Here is a 15375-nt window from a genome sequence, read left to right as displayed (position 1 = left end):
AATAATTGTTCCAAACTAACACTCCTTTCTTGCAATAACTTTAAGCAAATTAAAAGCCCTCTGTACAAAACATATCAAGAACTATTCAAAAGTCTTTTTAACAGCAGCAAACACTTTTCAGCAATTTAGTAGAATAAATCCCAAGCCACTTCCACAGACAAGAAAAAAGAGATTTTATGAAGTTTCTTACCAGGTAAGATTTCTTTAAGTCTTCCAAGTGCATGATTCAAAGCCTAAAAAAAAAGACACCTGTGAAACTTATGTCCAAAAGTCAAAACCCCTGGAAGCACTCTGCTGTTGTGCCTCTCAGATGGAGATAATGGTGGTAAAAGTTCTCATCACTCTCTTGGTCAAGAGTAGCAAATAAATGTCATCACGGTGGCACCAGAGGGAGAACTCAACTGAGGGGATAAAGTTTGCCTCCTGATGTAAAAATTAAAAGTTGTATCTATATGAACCAGAAGCCACAAATTCATTTCACACTGAATTTAAAAAAACAAAATTACCTTGTGAAGTAGCAAGTCTCCAACTTTGGGGGCAGATCTGGGAAGAGATATCAGAGATTCAAACACCAGAAGAACTGATCAAGGGATTTAGAGTGACACTAAGAGAAAGCCTCAGTATGGAGTTTTCAGAAATCCCTTCTGTCCACTACTCTTAAATGTACATCAGAGGCTCTCCGGTTTAGGGAAGTAACAATAACTCCAATAGTTGCAGGTACTTTTCAGTGGTGGCCACTGACAGAACTAGAGGTAATGGCCACAAACTGAAGCACCAAAAGTTCCACAGGAACTTATGAGGGAGACAGAGCACTGACACAGGCTGCCCAGAGAGGTTGTAGAGTCTCCTTCTCTGGAGATCTTCAAAACCCGCTTGGACGCAGTCCTGTGCCACGTGCTCTAGGTGACCCTGCGGGTGCAGGGGGGTTGGACTAGACCATCTCTAGAGGTCCCTTCCAACCCTAAGCATTCTATGATTCTATTTTTTAGAATAGACATCTGACAGTTACTTTTCCCAAATAACAAGCCACCCACTGCTACAGATGGTGAAATAGCAGTAATGAACTCATACAGTATCTACTGTAATTCTGCATTCTGATTAGAGATTTCAAGCAGTTACTAATTACCAAATTCCTGAAATACAGCCTAGTTGCTAAAATGTACCTGCAGAGCAGGCACAGGTTTCACATCTCAAATATCACATTTCAGAAGTAGTGCCCACCTGTTTTGCACCAAAGGAGAAGAAAAGGTTTACTTCAGGCATCTTATCTGGAAAAAAAGGAAAAGGATCCATTCGTTTTTCTTCTAAGACCGGACATAGTCCGAGAAGAAAATATTCACAACTAAAATGTATAAGCTTAATTTAAAACTACAAGCAAAATTCCAACTCTCCTGAGACAAGGCAGCAAAACATTGCTAGCCATGTTCTTAAGCATTGAAATTTAGCCTGTAGAAAAACGACAATATTAAATTTCTGAGTTTCCTGTGGTTTCAGTCTTACAGTGGAAGTATTTAGTCAGTCCTGCCGCCATTAACCGAGTTTGGCTGCTCACACAGGACCACGTGGTGTTTCAGCCATGCCAGATACGAGATGCTCCATGCCCAGCTCAGCTATGTTGGCATTCATCAGCGTCTCAGATGTCCCTACCAACATAGTTTTCATCATGTGCAGGCTCATGGACAGCAAATAATGAACTACTGTGCTACTCTAAATGTACAGGGTTTGAGGCCTCAAGCCTTAACACTCAGGAATCTGCTATCCAAGCAGAGAGATGTAAGAAAAAAATGCAGCCCTGCATTTAGAAATGGACTACCCTGCAGTGAACTGCCCACATTTTCCCAATGAGTAAAATGTCCTCCTTAACGTGGCACCAACTTCTGGCTATCAAGCTGATTCACGGAAGGCTACAAAGTCCCACCACAAAACCCCTACTGTGCTTTGCACTATTTCCACATATTAGTCAACAGTGTCTTTAAGAAAGGCCACATGCGCCCCCACCAGCACCCCCCACGTCCACGGGGACCCCCGCAGGCCCCGCTCACGCCTGCAGCGGGGCCGCTGCTCCCGCTACACTCGGCCTCTCCGCACGCGGGCTGGGCCTCAGGAGCGCCCTATCCCGCTCCATCCTCCTCCATCCGCCCCGCCGAGGCGCAGGCACCGCCCGCAGCGCCCCGCCAGGCCCCGCCGCGCAGGGCGCGAGGGGAAGCGCGGGCGAAGGGGGCCGGGTCCCCCCGGGGACCGAACTCACCTCACGCCTCACGCCGCCGCGCGCCGAAAGGAAATGGCGGCCCTCCGCCTCTCCTTATATAGGCCGGCGCCGGAAGGCGGCTCCCTGCGCGCGCGCTCCCCGTGCAACGCGGCCGCGCCGCTTTGGTTCCCGCCATCGCTGGGGCGGCGGGGAGGCCCCGCCCGCGCGGAGGCGGGGGCAGGGGCGGAGCGGGGCGGTGGGGGCGATGCGCGCCGGGCGGGGATTTTCTTCCGGTGCGGCGTGCTCGGGGGGGGTTTCGCTTCCGGGACGGCGCTCGGGGCCGTTCCCACCCCCGGGAGGTAGGAGCCGCCGCGGGCAGCGCCGGACGCCGGGAGGCACCGGGAGGCACCGGGCGGTGCCGGGCGGGGTGGGGCCGGGCCCGCCCCGCCCCCCGGAGCCGCCGCCCCCTCCCCGGGGCCGCCCCGCGCCCCGCGGAGCCGCCGGGGGAGGCGGCGGGACCGGGGCCGAGCGAGCGCTGCGAGGGCGGGAGCGGGAGCGGGAGGGGCTGGGCAGGGAGCGGCGAGCGGAGGGAAAGGGCCGGGATGAAGCCGGGAACGGAGCCCGGAACGGAGCCGGGGTTGCGGAGGAAGGAGCTGGGAATGGCGAGCAAGGAGCTGGCAACCTCGGGAATGAGCCTGGGAATGGTGGGCAAGGAGCTGGGAACATGGGGAGTGAGCTCGGGAATGGAGCGTGAGCTGGGGAGGGATGCGGGAGCGGAGAGCGAGGAGCAGGTCGGCTGCGCGGGTCCCTCGGCTCCGTTTGGCGCCCGGCTCTCTTGCGGAGCACGGGCTGTCACCGTGTCCGGTGTCTCTCCCGGGAAGGCGCCCGCTCCGCTCAGCGGGTTTCTCGGAGGCCGTCGGGTTCCTGGCTCGTGCCATGGAGGCACCTGCTCGTGGCGCTGTCGTCGGGTTCCGCTGGCGGAGGCGGCAGAGGAGCAGATGGCTGAGGACGGCAGCAGCCTCCGTTGCAGTTTGGAGCAGAATCTCTTATTATGTTTATTGAGATCCTTAGCTTGAAGCAGGCAGGTTGAGCCTGAGCAGTGGCTGTTCCCATGCCAAACCCCAAGGCCTTTCCATTCGTTCAGTCCTTACAAAACCCCCTCCAAAGCTCCTGCCCACGGCTACACTCAGGGTGGATGTCGGTGCCCCCAGCTGTGGACGGGGATCCCTGCTGGCCGCTGTCCCCGCGAAGGGCGTTTGCCCGGAGAGGGAGGTCCAAGGCTGGTGCTTTAGGCTGTGTTAGAAGCAGCTGGGTGTCTCGCCAGGCTCTCTGCCAGGAGCGCTGCTCGGCCGGAGACGCCGCTCGTCCCGCGGGTGAGGAGTGTGAACGCGCGGTCCCGCACCAGCAGAAGCTGGGATCTCCTTGCGGTGCCAGCTGAGGTGGCGACCTAATACCAAGCGGAGAGAATCTGTTTCCTGATAAGAGAGGTGTTCAAAGTGAAAAGGAGGATTACCCGCTTGCCAGTGCCTTAAGTAGGTTATCCCCAAAACACACCATAAAACATCCCTGCTTGGGTATCGAGGTAACCAGACCTTTGCAGGTTCTTTTCTCTGCACTTAGAGGCAGGAGTTTTCCCTGCCTTTGGACCAGCAGCAGGGAAGGCTCACGGAGTTTCCGGGCTCCCTCGGGAGCAGGGTCTCCTGACCGTGGCCACATGCCGTCGGTGTCAGTAGCTCGCAGCGGATTTTTTTTGCTCTCTTTCTTTCCCCCTCGTTGCGTACGTGCGGGGAGCTCGTGGCCGGGCCTCCTCGCGGTGCTGCGCGTGCGAGCGGCTCTCGGCTCGTTTGCCTGGAGCGAGGGAATGCGCGGATCTTATCGACTTGGAAACTGGCCGCGGGGAAGATGGGAGATTAAGGTCCTCGTCTCGTGAGCGGGCGTGAATACCCAGCGTGGTTTAGGCGTGTGAGTGGTCCCGCCGATACCGTAAAATGGCTCACTTGAGTAAAACTATGTGTGTGTTTAAATGCCTGTGGGGTGAGGCCCGGAGATACCAGCCAGGTAACAGAGGAAATAAGTTATTCAGGTTGTTTGCCTTTCCATTTTCTTGTTTTAGTGACCAGATATATAATGAAAAACCTGAGCAGACGGTGGGAAATCTCGCCCTGTAAGATGTGGTATCTCCTTGCCTCTGTGGTTAGGGGTGGGACGGGACGGCATGTGAGAGCTAATATTGCTAATAGTCCTGTGGCAAATGATGAGTGACACAACTTGGCAGCCCTGTGCCTGTAAAGAGAACTGTGTTCCTCTATGCTATGTTTTTTTTCTTTTTCCTAAAGGGGAAGGGGGCAAAAAGTTTGAAGACCTTCTTACTACATCAGAAGAAAACGGGAAGATACAAGGACACCAGCCCCATTCCCCTCCTTGCATGTTACCATTAATGTCACAGGTGAGGCATCAGACTTTCGCTGGGTTTTGCGTGGTCGAACTTCTGCTCTTCACGTTGTGTTGACATAGGTTTATGTGCACTATGGTTGCTTCTGCCATTTTGGTGTTTTTTTGGTGCTTCTTTCTTTTGTCTTTCTCCCCTAGCCTCTTCCTGTCAAAGGCAGGGGGAGGGCGGATGTGTTGAGATGTGGCAATGCTCAGTTGTGCCCCGGGAAGCTTCGTGCAGCTCCCAGCTTCCCACCTCGCCTGCCCGCTCGCCGAGCAGCCATGGGCTGCCGACGGAGCCCTTTGCACAATCTGTGAGATTGACAGGCTGCTCTGCAGCTTCAGGTTTAGTAACATATTTTGCCAAGTTTGCACAAAGTCTGCTTTGACATGTAAACATGCACAATCCTGCAGCAGCCTCTGAAAAAAAAACAAACGTAGAAGCTCCAGGCCTCTGCCCTTCCAAGGCACATATATATATACACATATATATGTGCTTAACTTCATGCATGTGCTAGTCCCTTTGGTTCTGACATCTTCCGAAGCAGACTCAATACGGGCCTGGATATTCCTGGACTGCCTGAAATTGTTTTGATGTCTGCAGTGTTCTGCCTAATCAACACTTCAGATGCCATCCAGCTTGGAAGCTCTTCATGGCATGAGTGATCTTTAATGAATATATTTGCTTTTTTCCTTCTTCTTTCTTTTTCTTCTTCTTTTTTTTTTTTTTTTGGTGAGCTTGCATCTAATTTTGGCTCATTTCAAATTTTTACCATATATGGTCAAGGCTCCTTTTCTGACCTTGCCAAAATGAAAAGTGAGGATTATATTAAAAAAAATATGAAAGGGAAACTTAGTAAGTTTCTTTGTGGATCCCTATTATTCCTAAGTCATGTTTTGCTGTATGCGAAATCTCAAACTGCAGAAATGTTTACTTCTGTTCTTCTGGCATCATTTGTGCCTAGGGAATGGTCTAAGGAATCATTGTTGAGAACTGCATTCTTTCCTTGGCCTCTTTCCTGTTTTCTGCTGCATGTCAGAAGTGCCACAAACGATGAACATCTTGGTTTAAACGATGTGCTTAGGAGATCTCAAGTTCAAATATGTGCTGCTCAGATTTCCAAAACTCTCTGAAGAGTATTTAGCTCCTGAGAAGTATTTGTCTCCTTCTTGATTCCTGTCCTACAAACGAGGGATAACAATATTATATGCCTCTTTCAAAGGGCTTAGAAGGTACCAGTGCTAAGTATTTTAATCCATTATGCAATCAGTTACCTATTTTTAGAATCTGAACCATTTTTAATGTTCTCTTTACAATGAAAATATGCTTTTACTGAGGCTCAAAAACTGAGCTGTTTAGAGCAGTTAAGCCACAGGGAAGGGGGACCTATCGGGGTGTTTTCCTATGGGTTTTGTACAGGGTGATGTGCAGAGCAGAAAGATCAGAGAACTGCTGCAAGCCTCTTGCAACTGAGGCAGTGAAATAGCTCTCGGTGTTTCATACTGAGTGAAAGCAGATGAAAGATGTTCTCGGTGCAGGCAGCGAACCAGCTTGGTTAATGATGCGTTTTGCTTCTCCCCTCTTTCAGTAGGGTTGTGTGCTGCTGCCGGGACCGCCATGGAGAAGAGTGGGAACATTCAGCTGGAGATTCCCGACTTCAGCAACTCGGTGCTGAGCCACCTGAACCAGCTGCGCATGCAGGGCCGCCTGTGCGACATCGTGGTCAACGTGCAGGGACAGGCCTTCCGCGCGCACAAGGTGGTGCTGGCTGCCAGCTCGCCCTACTTCCGCGACCACATGTCCCTCAACGAAATGAGCACCGTGTCCATCTCTGTCATCAAGAACCCTTCCGTTTTTGAGCAGCTCCTCTCCTTTTGTTACACTGGGAGAATTTGCCTGCAGCTGGCTGACATCATAAGTTACCTAACGGCGGCCAGTTTCTTGCAGATGCAGCACATCATAGACAAGTGCACGCAGATTCTTGAGGGAATTCACTTCAAAATTAACGTGGCGGAGGTGGAAGCAGAGTTGAGCCAGACCAGGACAAAGCATCAGGAGAGACCGCCGGAGTCTCACCGGGTGACGCCAAATCTGAACCGCTCGCTGAGCCCCCGTCACAACACCCCGAAAGGGAGCCGCCTGGGCCAGGTGAGCACCGTGCTGGACATCCGGGAGCTCAGCCCTCCGGAGGAGTCCACCAGCCCCCAGATAATTGAGCAGAGCTCGGACGTGGAGAGCAGGGAGCCCATCCTGCGCATTAACAGAGCGGGACAGTGGTACGTGGAGACGGGCATGGGAGAGCGCGGGGGACGGACCGACGACGACGTCCGGGTTCTGGGCGGCGTGCGCATAAAAACGGAGAACCTGGAGGAGTGGCTGGCGGCCGAGAATCAGCCGTCGGGGGAAGATGGGAGCAGCGCCGAGGAGGTCACGGCCATGGTGATCGACACCACGGGGCACGGATCGATGGGCCAAGAGACTTACACATTAGGGTCCTCAGGGGCCAAGGTGGTCAGGCCAACCAGCAGTGAGATTGACAGGTGAGTTTCCTTTAACTTCTTTACTGAGCTTGGATCTAAGGGCAGATTGTGAAAGATTTTCACTTAACTGGGTTGGCCTTTTCTTGTCATGTGTTTTTCGCATTTCACATGGCTGTTTTAAGCATAAGCACTGGAGGATTTTCTTTGTGGAGAGCTATTTCTAGTCCTAATGTGTTGGCTAGGTAGTGATCAGATCCAGATCTCCAGTCACAGTTTAGCTTGGGAAATGAGCTGTTACTGATGCATAGATCTGAATTTCTACCTCTGTCTTTCAACTGAGGTGGGATTTTTGTCTAAAAAAAGCTGCTGTAGCTCAGCCACTGTAGATATTGTGCTCAGCACTGGAATTAATTAGGTCAGATACAGCATGTGTTATGCAAAGTACCGTGGTAACGATGCCTTCTGGCCTGAAAATCTGTGGATTGTTCCACTTTAGAAACAAGCTGGACACCAGCTGTAGGTCAAGAGGAGGTCTTCCTCCCAGTGGTTCAGGACAGCAGTGGGTCATGGGTTCACATCTTCTGAAGTGACAGAAGCGGGGAGCCCATTGGCCTCTGCTGTTGTGCTGATTTATGCAAAAGAGCAGAAAGCCTTTATTTGTAATGGACGATGCAATCTGTGTGCTGCCTCTCCATCCATCTGCTTCCCCTTCAGCATTTGTTCTCTTGCCCTTAGCTCCAACCAAAGAACGGGTCTGACGAAGTCCAGATCTGTGTTTGTGGGGTTTTGTACTTGTGGGGTTTCCTTTCACATCTGCCTCTCCTCTGGCTCAGTCCCTCTAGTCCCCCTGGGGCAGCAGTCAGGAAGCAGTGGATATTCCATCACTTGTTGGTTGATAAAGCAATGTGTGATCTGTACTCTTTGGAATGATCTTGGGTGGCCCTTGGGACAGCAATCCTTGCCTAATTTCCTAATCCTTTTCCTTGGGTCAATTAGCTTTGGGCACTGAGTGCAGCATACCAAACAATATCCACTGATTCCTACGTGGAGCCCGTGGCGTCCCTGCTGTGCTGCGCAGCTTCGCTCCGGTGAGGGGGAGAGGGAGAGGGCGTCAACGGCGGGGTCCTTAGCAAACTGGTGTCTTCTGCTCTTGTACAATTTCTGAATCACTGGGCCCAGATCAGGGTACTTCCTTGCAATAGTAACCAAAAAGCTCTTCTGTTACTGAACTAGAAGCCAAATGACTCAGTTTTATTTTTCAGATGTTAAGACTGAACCAACAGACCGGTATGACTTGGTTTTTCCTTTATACTTGCACTGTTCCGCATTCCACCCACTGTGTGTTAGCTGGTGAGGACGAAGAGATGCTATACAGGTGCCTCTATTGCTCACCCATTGCTCTAAGCACCGCAGTGACCAGATGCCCATTAAAAACTCCGTTTACGCTCTTCCCCCACCCCACAGATTTAGCCCTTCTGGCAGCATGGTTGCTGTGACCGAGCGGTACAGATCAAAAAGCGAGTCTCCCGGGCGGATGGATGAGCCCAAGCAGCCCAGTTCCCAGGTAGGCAGCTCGAGAAGTTTGCGAGTAAATGTTGGTGTTGAAGGTTAAGCTGACTCTTGTGATGCCATACATGAATTTATATTTGCAAGCAAAACTGTCTGCAAAATAAGGACCTTTTATTACTGCCAAGTGTTTAGCTGTTCACGCTCAGAACGTATGCTATCAGGGTATGGCTTAAAACTGATTTTGCCTGTTATTTGGGATCTCAGCCAGTTACCTGGAAAGTGTGAGGAGCTTCCCTTGTTGTCTAAGGGCACAAAATATCAATGTTCATTCTGGGCAGGCCACCAGCTCCTGAGGAGAAACCCCATTCACCTGCAGAGTTGGATCTGCCCAGCAAACACGGTCAGCGAAAGCCAGAGCTCGCGGCTTCACTGTTCGCTGGCTTCTGTAGAATGAGGGGTGACAAAATCTGAATCTCTCCATGCTAGTATCAAAACACTCCCCAGGAAACCCTCTGGATGAAGTGTCACCAGAGCCCTAGGGGGTGTGGATTTGAGCAGGGGTCTCTGTGCAGCATAGCAGCTTTTTCAGCATAAAGTGGCTCTGACTTACTCCTTTGCCTTCTTGGGACCCAGTTTTGGGGTTGGAGGTGGTGTGTGAAGTGGGCTTGCTGGCATAATCATTTTGGTATCACTTTGTTCTTGCACACAGCCAGCGTTGCACTGCTGCTGTGCTGCAAATGCTTCCCACGACGCAGCTGCAGACTGACCCTGTGTCCCTGACACATTAGGCAATAATGAAATTCTTAATGAAGTTCTTAATGAAATGACTTTGCTGGGAGCAGGTGAGGAGTTGCCAGGTGGCTTGGACTTTGGGTAAGACCAAATTAATTGAAAAAGCACCCCGCAATTTCTGTCTGCTTTGTAATTAATTTGACAAAAAAAAAAAAAAAAGAAAAAAAGATACCTTTTCCTTCAAACGCTGCTGAAAACTTTTATGTCCTCAGAATGCATCTAGAAAATTTCAGGTCAAACTAATCCTGCAGGGCAAATGCAACATGCAAAACAATTTTAGCTTTAAGTATGGAAAAGCTACTGTTATTTCTCCATGGTGAAATGGCCTCAAGCTTAGAGCTGTAGGTTTCTACTTACATGGGAAAGTATCATTGCCTTCCACTCTCCTGGTGTTGCCATATTTATGCTATAAATAGAGCCTCCTGGTAATCCCTGCCTAGTGGCAGTAGTGGAATGGAAAGTACCACAGCTTTGTTATCACATTTAGTCCTAAGCAGCTTACCATTGCTTCTACAGTCAGATTTCATGGCTTCTGGCACAGTTAGGCTGTTGCTCAGCCCAGTTGCTGCTGGAGCAGCGCTCCTGTGCTTATACTGGTTGATTGTCTCCATTTGGCATCATCCAGAGTGGTTTAGGACTAGGGCTATGAATTTGGCACCATCCATGAGAGGAGGCATCCAGGAGACTGTCTTTTTGCATCACTTCTGACTCTGATTTCTGTCTATGAAGGATGGGGCATGTGGCTGTTCCTGAGCCTCTGGTTGGGAACTGCTTTTCTTTCTGGCTTCAGCAGATGTTGAGGTTCCTGCTAGTCCTTGTAGTGAGACTTGGACAAGTCCTTTTTGTTGTCCATGCCACAGATTCCTCCTTGCAAAACAGTGGAGATGGTATTGATTTCATAACATTTAGTCAAGCCTGATTCACTGTAAAACACCTAGAGAGTTTCCTGTGAAAATTATAGTTTAGTCTGCTTTCACTTTACTGTAAGTTTGCCAAGTGACATTAAAAAAAGAAAAAAAAAAGAGTAAATAAAACAGAAAACAGTGTACTGTATTTTAATCACATTGGCCCAAGATTAAAAAAATGATAATAATGAGCATTGATACATTTGATGCAGAACTCAATCAGTGGCTAAGTGCCCTTCTGACAGGGGTTGTGTTTTCTCTCCCAGCTGCAGTGAGTGACTTGGCAGAAGGGGCAGCCAGAGCAGAGGTTTCTAGTTGATTGCTCATTTGTCTCCAGCCCCAGGGCTCCAATTAAGCACTTAAATGTGTGCTTGAGGTTGAGGATATTAGTGCTGCTGATTTCTAGGTTTGGCACATGCTTCGCTGCTCGCCTGGGTTGGGGCCTAGCAAAGGAAGAAACAGATCTTCTTTCCTGTCACATATATTTTTCTTTTAAGCTGCCTGATCTGTAAATCTCAGTTTCCCTCACAGGGGGAGGAATCAGCCATGATTGGAGTGAGCGGCTATGTGGAGTATCTCCGGGAGCAGGAAGTTTCGGAGCGCTGGTTCCGCTACAACCCCCGGCTCACTTGCATTTACTGCGCCAAATCCTTCAACCAGAAAGGCAGCCTGGACCGGCACATGCGTCTCCACATGGGCATCACCCCTTTTGTCTGCCGCATGTGCGGGAAGAAGTACACGCGCAAGGATCAGCTGGAATACCATATCCGCAAGCACACGGGCAACAAGCCGTTTCACTGCCACGTCTGCGGCAAAAGCTTCCCTTTCCAGGCCATCCTCAACCAGCACTTTCGCAAGAACCACCCGGGCTGCCTGCCTCTGGAGGGGCCCCACAGCATCTCCCCCGAGACCACCGTCACGTCTCGGGGGCAGGCGGAGGAAGAGTCTCCCCCGCAGGAGGAAGCGGTGGCCGTGGGGGAGACGGCGCAGGGATCCGTGTCCACGACTGGGCCCGACTGAAGTGCGGCTGCAGAGCGGGGAGAAAGGACCGTCTTCCCGGTTCGTCTCTAAAGAGTCAGCACCAACCTGGCAGGCTGGTACTGTGATTAGTGCAATGCCACCACTGGACAGAAAGAAGCTCCCAAAATGTTGCCAAAATAGAAGAATCTTTTCTCTCTCTTTTTCTCTCTCACACACACCTGCACACACACACACATAGAGTGTTAACAGTTTTTCTCCCTTCTTCCTCATCCTCTTGGGGAAAAACCAAGCAACTGTGTCAATCAACTTCTGATTCAGGGATCGACAGGATTTTAAATTTTTTGATACGCGGCAGTGACCCAGGACAACAGTCATTTTTACTTCTCTGCAGAGCTGCGGCCAGCAGCCGGGTGCTGCTGGTGGTGTTGGCTCCTCGCCATGCCGAGCCGCGAGCCCGCGCAGGGCCCTCCTCGCCCTACCTGCTGGTCCGTCTCGACGGGGCAGCAGTGGCAAGATGCAGTTGCCTTTCACCTTTTCCCAGGTGGTTGCCACGTTAAAGAGAAACAAGAAGACTGTCCTGGTGGAGCCTGCCTTGCCTGAGTGTATTCATCCCTGTTTTTTGTTTTATTTTTTTCCCCCAGTGTGTCTCTTTTTACATTTTTACTTAAACCGTTATCTTAGGGCTTTTGGCTTGCCCTTTCCAGGTGTGTGGCCTCCTGCCCCTTGTTACAAAGGGGGCTTTAAAGCAATGTTCTAGAGTTCAGCAAAATCTGAAGCGCTTAGGCTACTGAACGTGAAAGTTAGCAGCTGTGAGGTTCGTATTAGACTCTGACGTGCTGGGGAAGGGTTTTGTGGAGGGGCGGTTCCTTTGCCGGTGCCGATCGGGATAGCACGGAGCACTGTGGCTTCGTGAGCGGCACGCTGCCGTGCTTCGAACGCTGCCAAGCGTCAGCAAGAGGTTCTGGACTGGCGGAGGTGCTGAGGTAGAGGCTGGCTACCAAAGTCGTTCTTCGCTCCCGCCTCTACGTGCACTTACCTTTTATAACAGCAATATGGTATACTGAAATACTATAATCCCAGCAAAGCAATCATGGGTGGTTGCTTTTAACCGTGTTTCTACAAACTAGTTTGATAACTTTTTTTATCAATGAAATACAAAAAGAAAAGAAAACCCTACTTTATTTCCTCATAGCAGTTCAGGAAACTTAAAGTTAATGGTTCCTAGAGCAATCACAACTCTTCCCTTGCATGGACTTAAACTTTTATATTCTAAGGCGCTCTGATGTTTAGAGCAAGTTTAGTAAACCCTGAGAGAGATGCCTGCATTGTGTGTTGTGGGCGTTTGCACGTGCTTACATGTTTCATAACCGGAAACGCATGGGACAGGTAGATAAGTGCAAATATCTTGACATCTTTTGAAGAAGTCTTTTAAAAATATGCAATATTTTAAGAGTTTTCTTTGTTTCTGATGCTGGGTTGTTTATAATGGAGTTGGGGAAATGAACTACAGGTTGCGCAGACTGGATCTGGGAGAGCACGTGTGGTTGAAGGAATTCCCTTGAGGCCATGTAACATGTACCATAAGGAAGGGTGAAGTTCTGAGCCTTGTGCTGATGGGAGGAACAGTGAGACATTAAAAAAGTGCATTTCATCTTGCTTTGGCAAAGCAAGCTGGGCAAGTGGTTGGAGTGGGGATCTTGGCAGGCAGTTGACTCAAATCAGTGAAAATGCAGCTTGTCCTGCTGTCTGTCTGCACCCTTTGGGACACAGGTAAACCCTCCAGGTCTCACTCCTCCCACCTGCAAATTGGGACTAACGGTTGTTTTCAGAGAAGGGTGAATTATTCTTACCTCGCTTCCATTCTGTGCGAGCGAAGGGTCTCACTGCTCCTCCCAGTTCTCTCTCGGGAAGCAGACGTGGCTCAAGCGCCCGTTTGCACGGGAAAGGGAGGGCTCGGCACCGGCGTCGGCACAGGCGGGATGCGCTCTGCGGAGAGGAGCCTTTGCAGTGTCTGAGCAGGATCCCTGCAAAGCACAATCTTGCGGATAGTTACAAATTGGAAAACTGATATTTCACCTTCGTTTTCCTTCTGTCCCTTTCTCCTCTCCTGCCAAGTGCATCGTCGCACGGTGGATGAGGTGGTGAGCGGCCACGCGAGGGACCAGCCGCGTTCGGCTTCCTGTCGAAGGTCAAACAGAATCGTACAGAAACAGTAAGGTTGCCAGAGGGCAGTCGCGGAAGATGGGAGATGAGAGGGTGGCTAAGGTACGTTTCATTGCAATCAAGGTCTGCGGAGGAACGGAGGTATGCAGAGGATGCTGCTTTAGTCATAGCTTTTGAAGTTACCAAAAATCAAAAAGAAAAAAAGTTAAAAACTTTGAAATCCTATCCTGTTCACACTAGAGAGCATCAAAAGTTACTTTAGTTACTTAAAAGATTTTTAAGTGTTTTAAAATAGAACTTTTAAAAGAATACTACCAAACTATAAAAACATAAAATTATTTATATACATATATTATATATAAATATAGTGGGAAAGTTTCCCTTCTAAGCTTGCTGTGAAGAGAAGGGTGAAGGTGCAGTAACTGCTACACAAGCAAAATATTTCTGAAACAGATGGCAACCAAACCATCAAGGCTTAGTGATGAAGGGCTGACGTGAAATGCTGAATGCCTTATTTGTATGGCATAGCTGTGAGTTTCTTCAATAGAGTTTTTGTTTTACTGTATTGATACTGTGAATGGAGGAGCATCCTAGCAGTCCAGGAGGAGATCAGCGTGTCCTTTCTTGCTGATTCACTACTTCTAATTGGCCTGGTGAAAAAATGCGAAACTGTTCCTTCATATTGTTCTAGGCTAGTCAGAAAACAAAGGGAAAATAAAAAAAGCTTGTGAAGGGTGCGGGTTTTTTTTTCCTCTTTTTTTTTTTTTTTTTTGGTGCAGAGGTTGCCACTGTATAAATGATCATTTCTGATTGCATGCAGAAGAGCCAATATTCTTGCCCAGGCCTCACTGAGGTGAAGTTTAGAGCTTGTAGCTAGAGTCAATATAAGGTATGGTAGTGGGAATCATTTTAATATTATTTCTGTATGTTTATCGGATGTGTATGTATGTATGTGTGGAAATCATGGTGTCTCTAACATTTTCTTGAGCGACATTAAGAACATTCAGGCTCATCTACACTAGAAGGTGGAACCAGCGCGGAGGGAATCGTTGCTCAAACGTTTCTTTCAGTGATGGCCTCTCTTAGTGCAGAGAAGGCCAAGGGGGGAGGATAGGGGCCTGGAAGCTGTGTACCACATGGAAAAAAGTCTGTAGTGGTTTTCCAGCACTGGTGTATGTACTCGGAGCTGCTTTTCACAGCAGGGCGATGGCAGCTCTAGCTGCACGGCCACGTCGCGCCTTGCTGTTGCACCAAAGCTGGAGCAGCCGGCGCCAGCTTCCCGCACCGAGATGGGCTGCAGCCTGGCCTCGCCATCCCCACCTTCCCCCCCGCTGCCCCCCTTTGCCAAAACTGTGATTTCAACTGTGATTAAAGGAGGGTGTGAGGAGAAATCTATCATATTTTAATACCTCTCTACTAAACATTTCTGCCAGCTTCAGAGTTAGGGCTCACTAACCAATTTGTTTCCTGCCTCAGGCAAGAGGAGAAACATAACCGGTTTCTACAGTTCCTTTAGTGGAGGGGGAACATGTTTCTCTGCTCTTTGCTGTCGCAGAGAAACCTTCTGAATGTGAAGTGCTGTGGATATGGCCTCAAGCCTGCAGAGAGCCCCAGGGCCGGCAGGAAGGGAACGTTTCCCCATCGCTGCCTGGTTGCCTGGGAATAGCTGTGAAAACAGCAAGAACCGAGTCGCTACGGTGCCGCTGCGGCAGGGAGAAGCTGTCTGTTCTCCCTCCTGCAGCGGGAGGGCGGCCACAGCAATGCTGGGGGGAAAAGCAGAAAGCCCCGGTGCCCTCTGCCAAGGGGAGTACGTGGCAGCAAAAAGTGCTGGATGGAAAAGGATGAGTGAGCAGGGTTTATGAAATGAGACTACCACACGTAGAGCCATCCAGGGTTGTCAGCCTGGCAAGAAGCAGAGCTGCCAGC

At 50.0% G+C, this 15375-nt stretch overlaps 1 protein-coding gene and 3 non-coding genes across 5 annotated transcripts; 1 reads left to right on the top strand and 3 right to left on the bottom strand.

The window, feature by feature from the left end:
* Positions 1-300: 300 nt before the first annotated feature.
* On the bottom strand, positions 301-384 carry LOC148594728 (small nucleolar RNA SNORD24). Its single transcript, XR_015913357.1, has one exon. It is a non-coding gene; the product is annotated as a small nucleolar RNA SNORD24 (small nucleolar RNA).
* Positions 385-613: 229 nt separating this feature from the next.
* LOC148594727 (small nucleolar RNA SNORD75) lies at positions 614-677 on the bottom strand. Its single transcript, XR_015913354.1, has one exon. It is a non-coding gene; the product is annotated as a small nucleolar RNA SNORD75 (small nucleolar RNA).
* Positions 678-1597: 920 nt separating this feature from the next.
* On the bottom strand, positions 1598-1677 carry LOC148594726 (small nucleolar RNA SNORD74). The gene has a single exon (XR_015913351.1). It is a non-coding gene; the product is annotated as a small nucleolar RNA SNORD74 (small nucleolar RNA).
* Positions 1678-6227: 4550 nt separating this feature from the next.
* ZBTB37 (zinc finger and BTB domain containing 37) lies at positions 6228-11490 on the top strand. 2 transcript variants are annotated; one of them, XM_010213360.2, is made up of 3 exons: positions 6228-7159; positions 8564-8663; positions 10837-11490. In XM_010213360.2, exons 1-3 carry the CDS (start codon positions 6237-6239, stop codon positions 11323-11325), a joined length of 1512 nt encoding a protein of 503 aa, XP_010211662.2. In that variant the 5' UTR covers positions 6228-6236; the 3' UTR covers positions 11326-11490. The 2 variants fall into 2 exon arrangements, with proteins under 2 accessions (XP_010211662.2, XP_088380556.1); XM_088524430.1 differs by having other exon boundaries at positions 6234-7159; positions 10825-11490.
* The last annotated feature ends 3885 nt before the right edge of the window (positions 11491-15375 follow it).

The sequence above is a fragment of the Tinamus guttatus genome, unplaced genomic scaffold (genome assembly GCF_059628265.1).
Source record: "Tinamus guttatus ecotype Peru unplaced genomic scaffold, ASM5962826v1 Tinamus_guttatus_pri_ptg000211l, whole genome shotgun sequence".
In the NCBI taxonomy this organism is placed as follows: Eukaryota; Metazoa; Chordata; class Aves; order Tinamiformes; family Tinamidae; genus Tinamus; species Tinamus guttatus.
The sequence above is the reverse complement of the archived record's forward strand: the minus strand, read 5'-3'. Positions and strand labels throughout refer to the sequence as shown.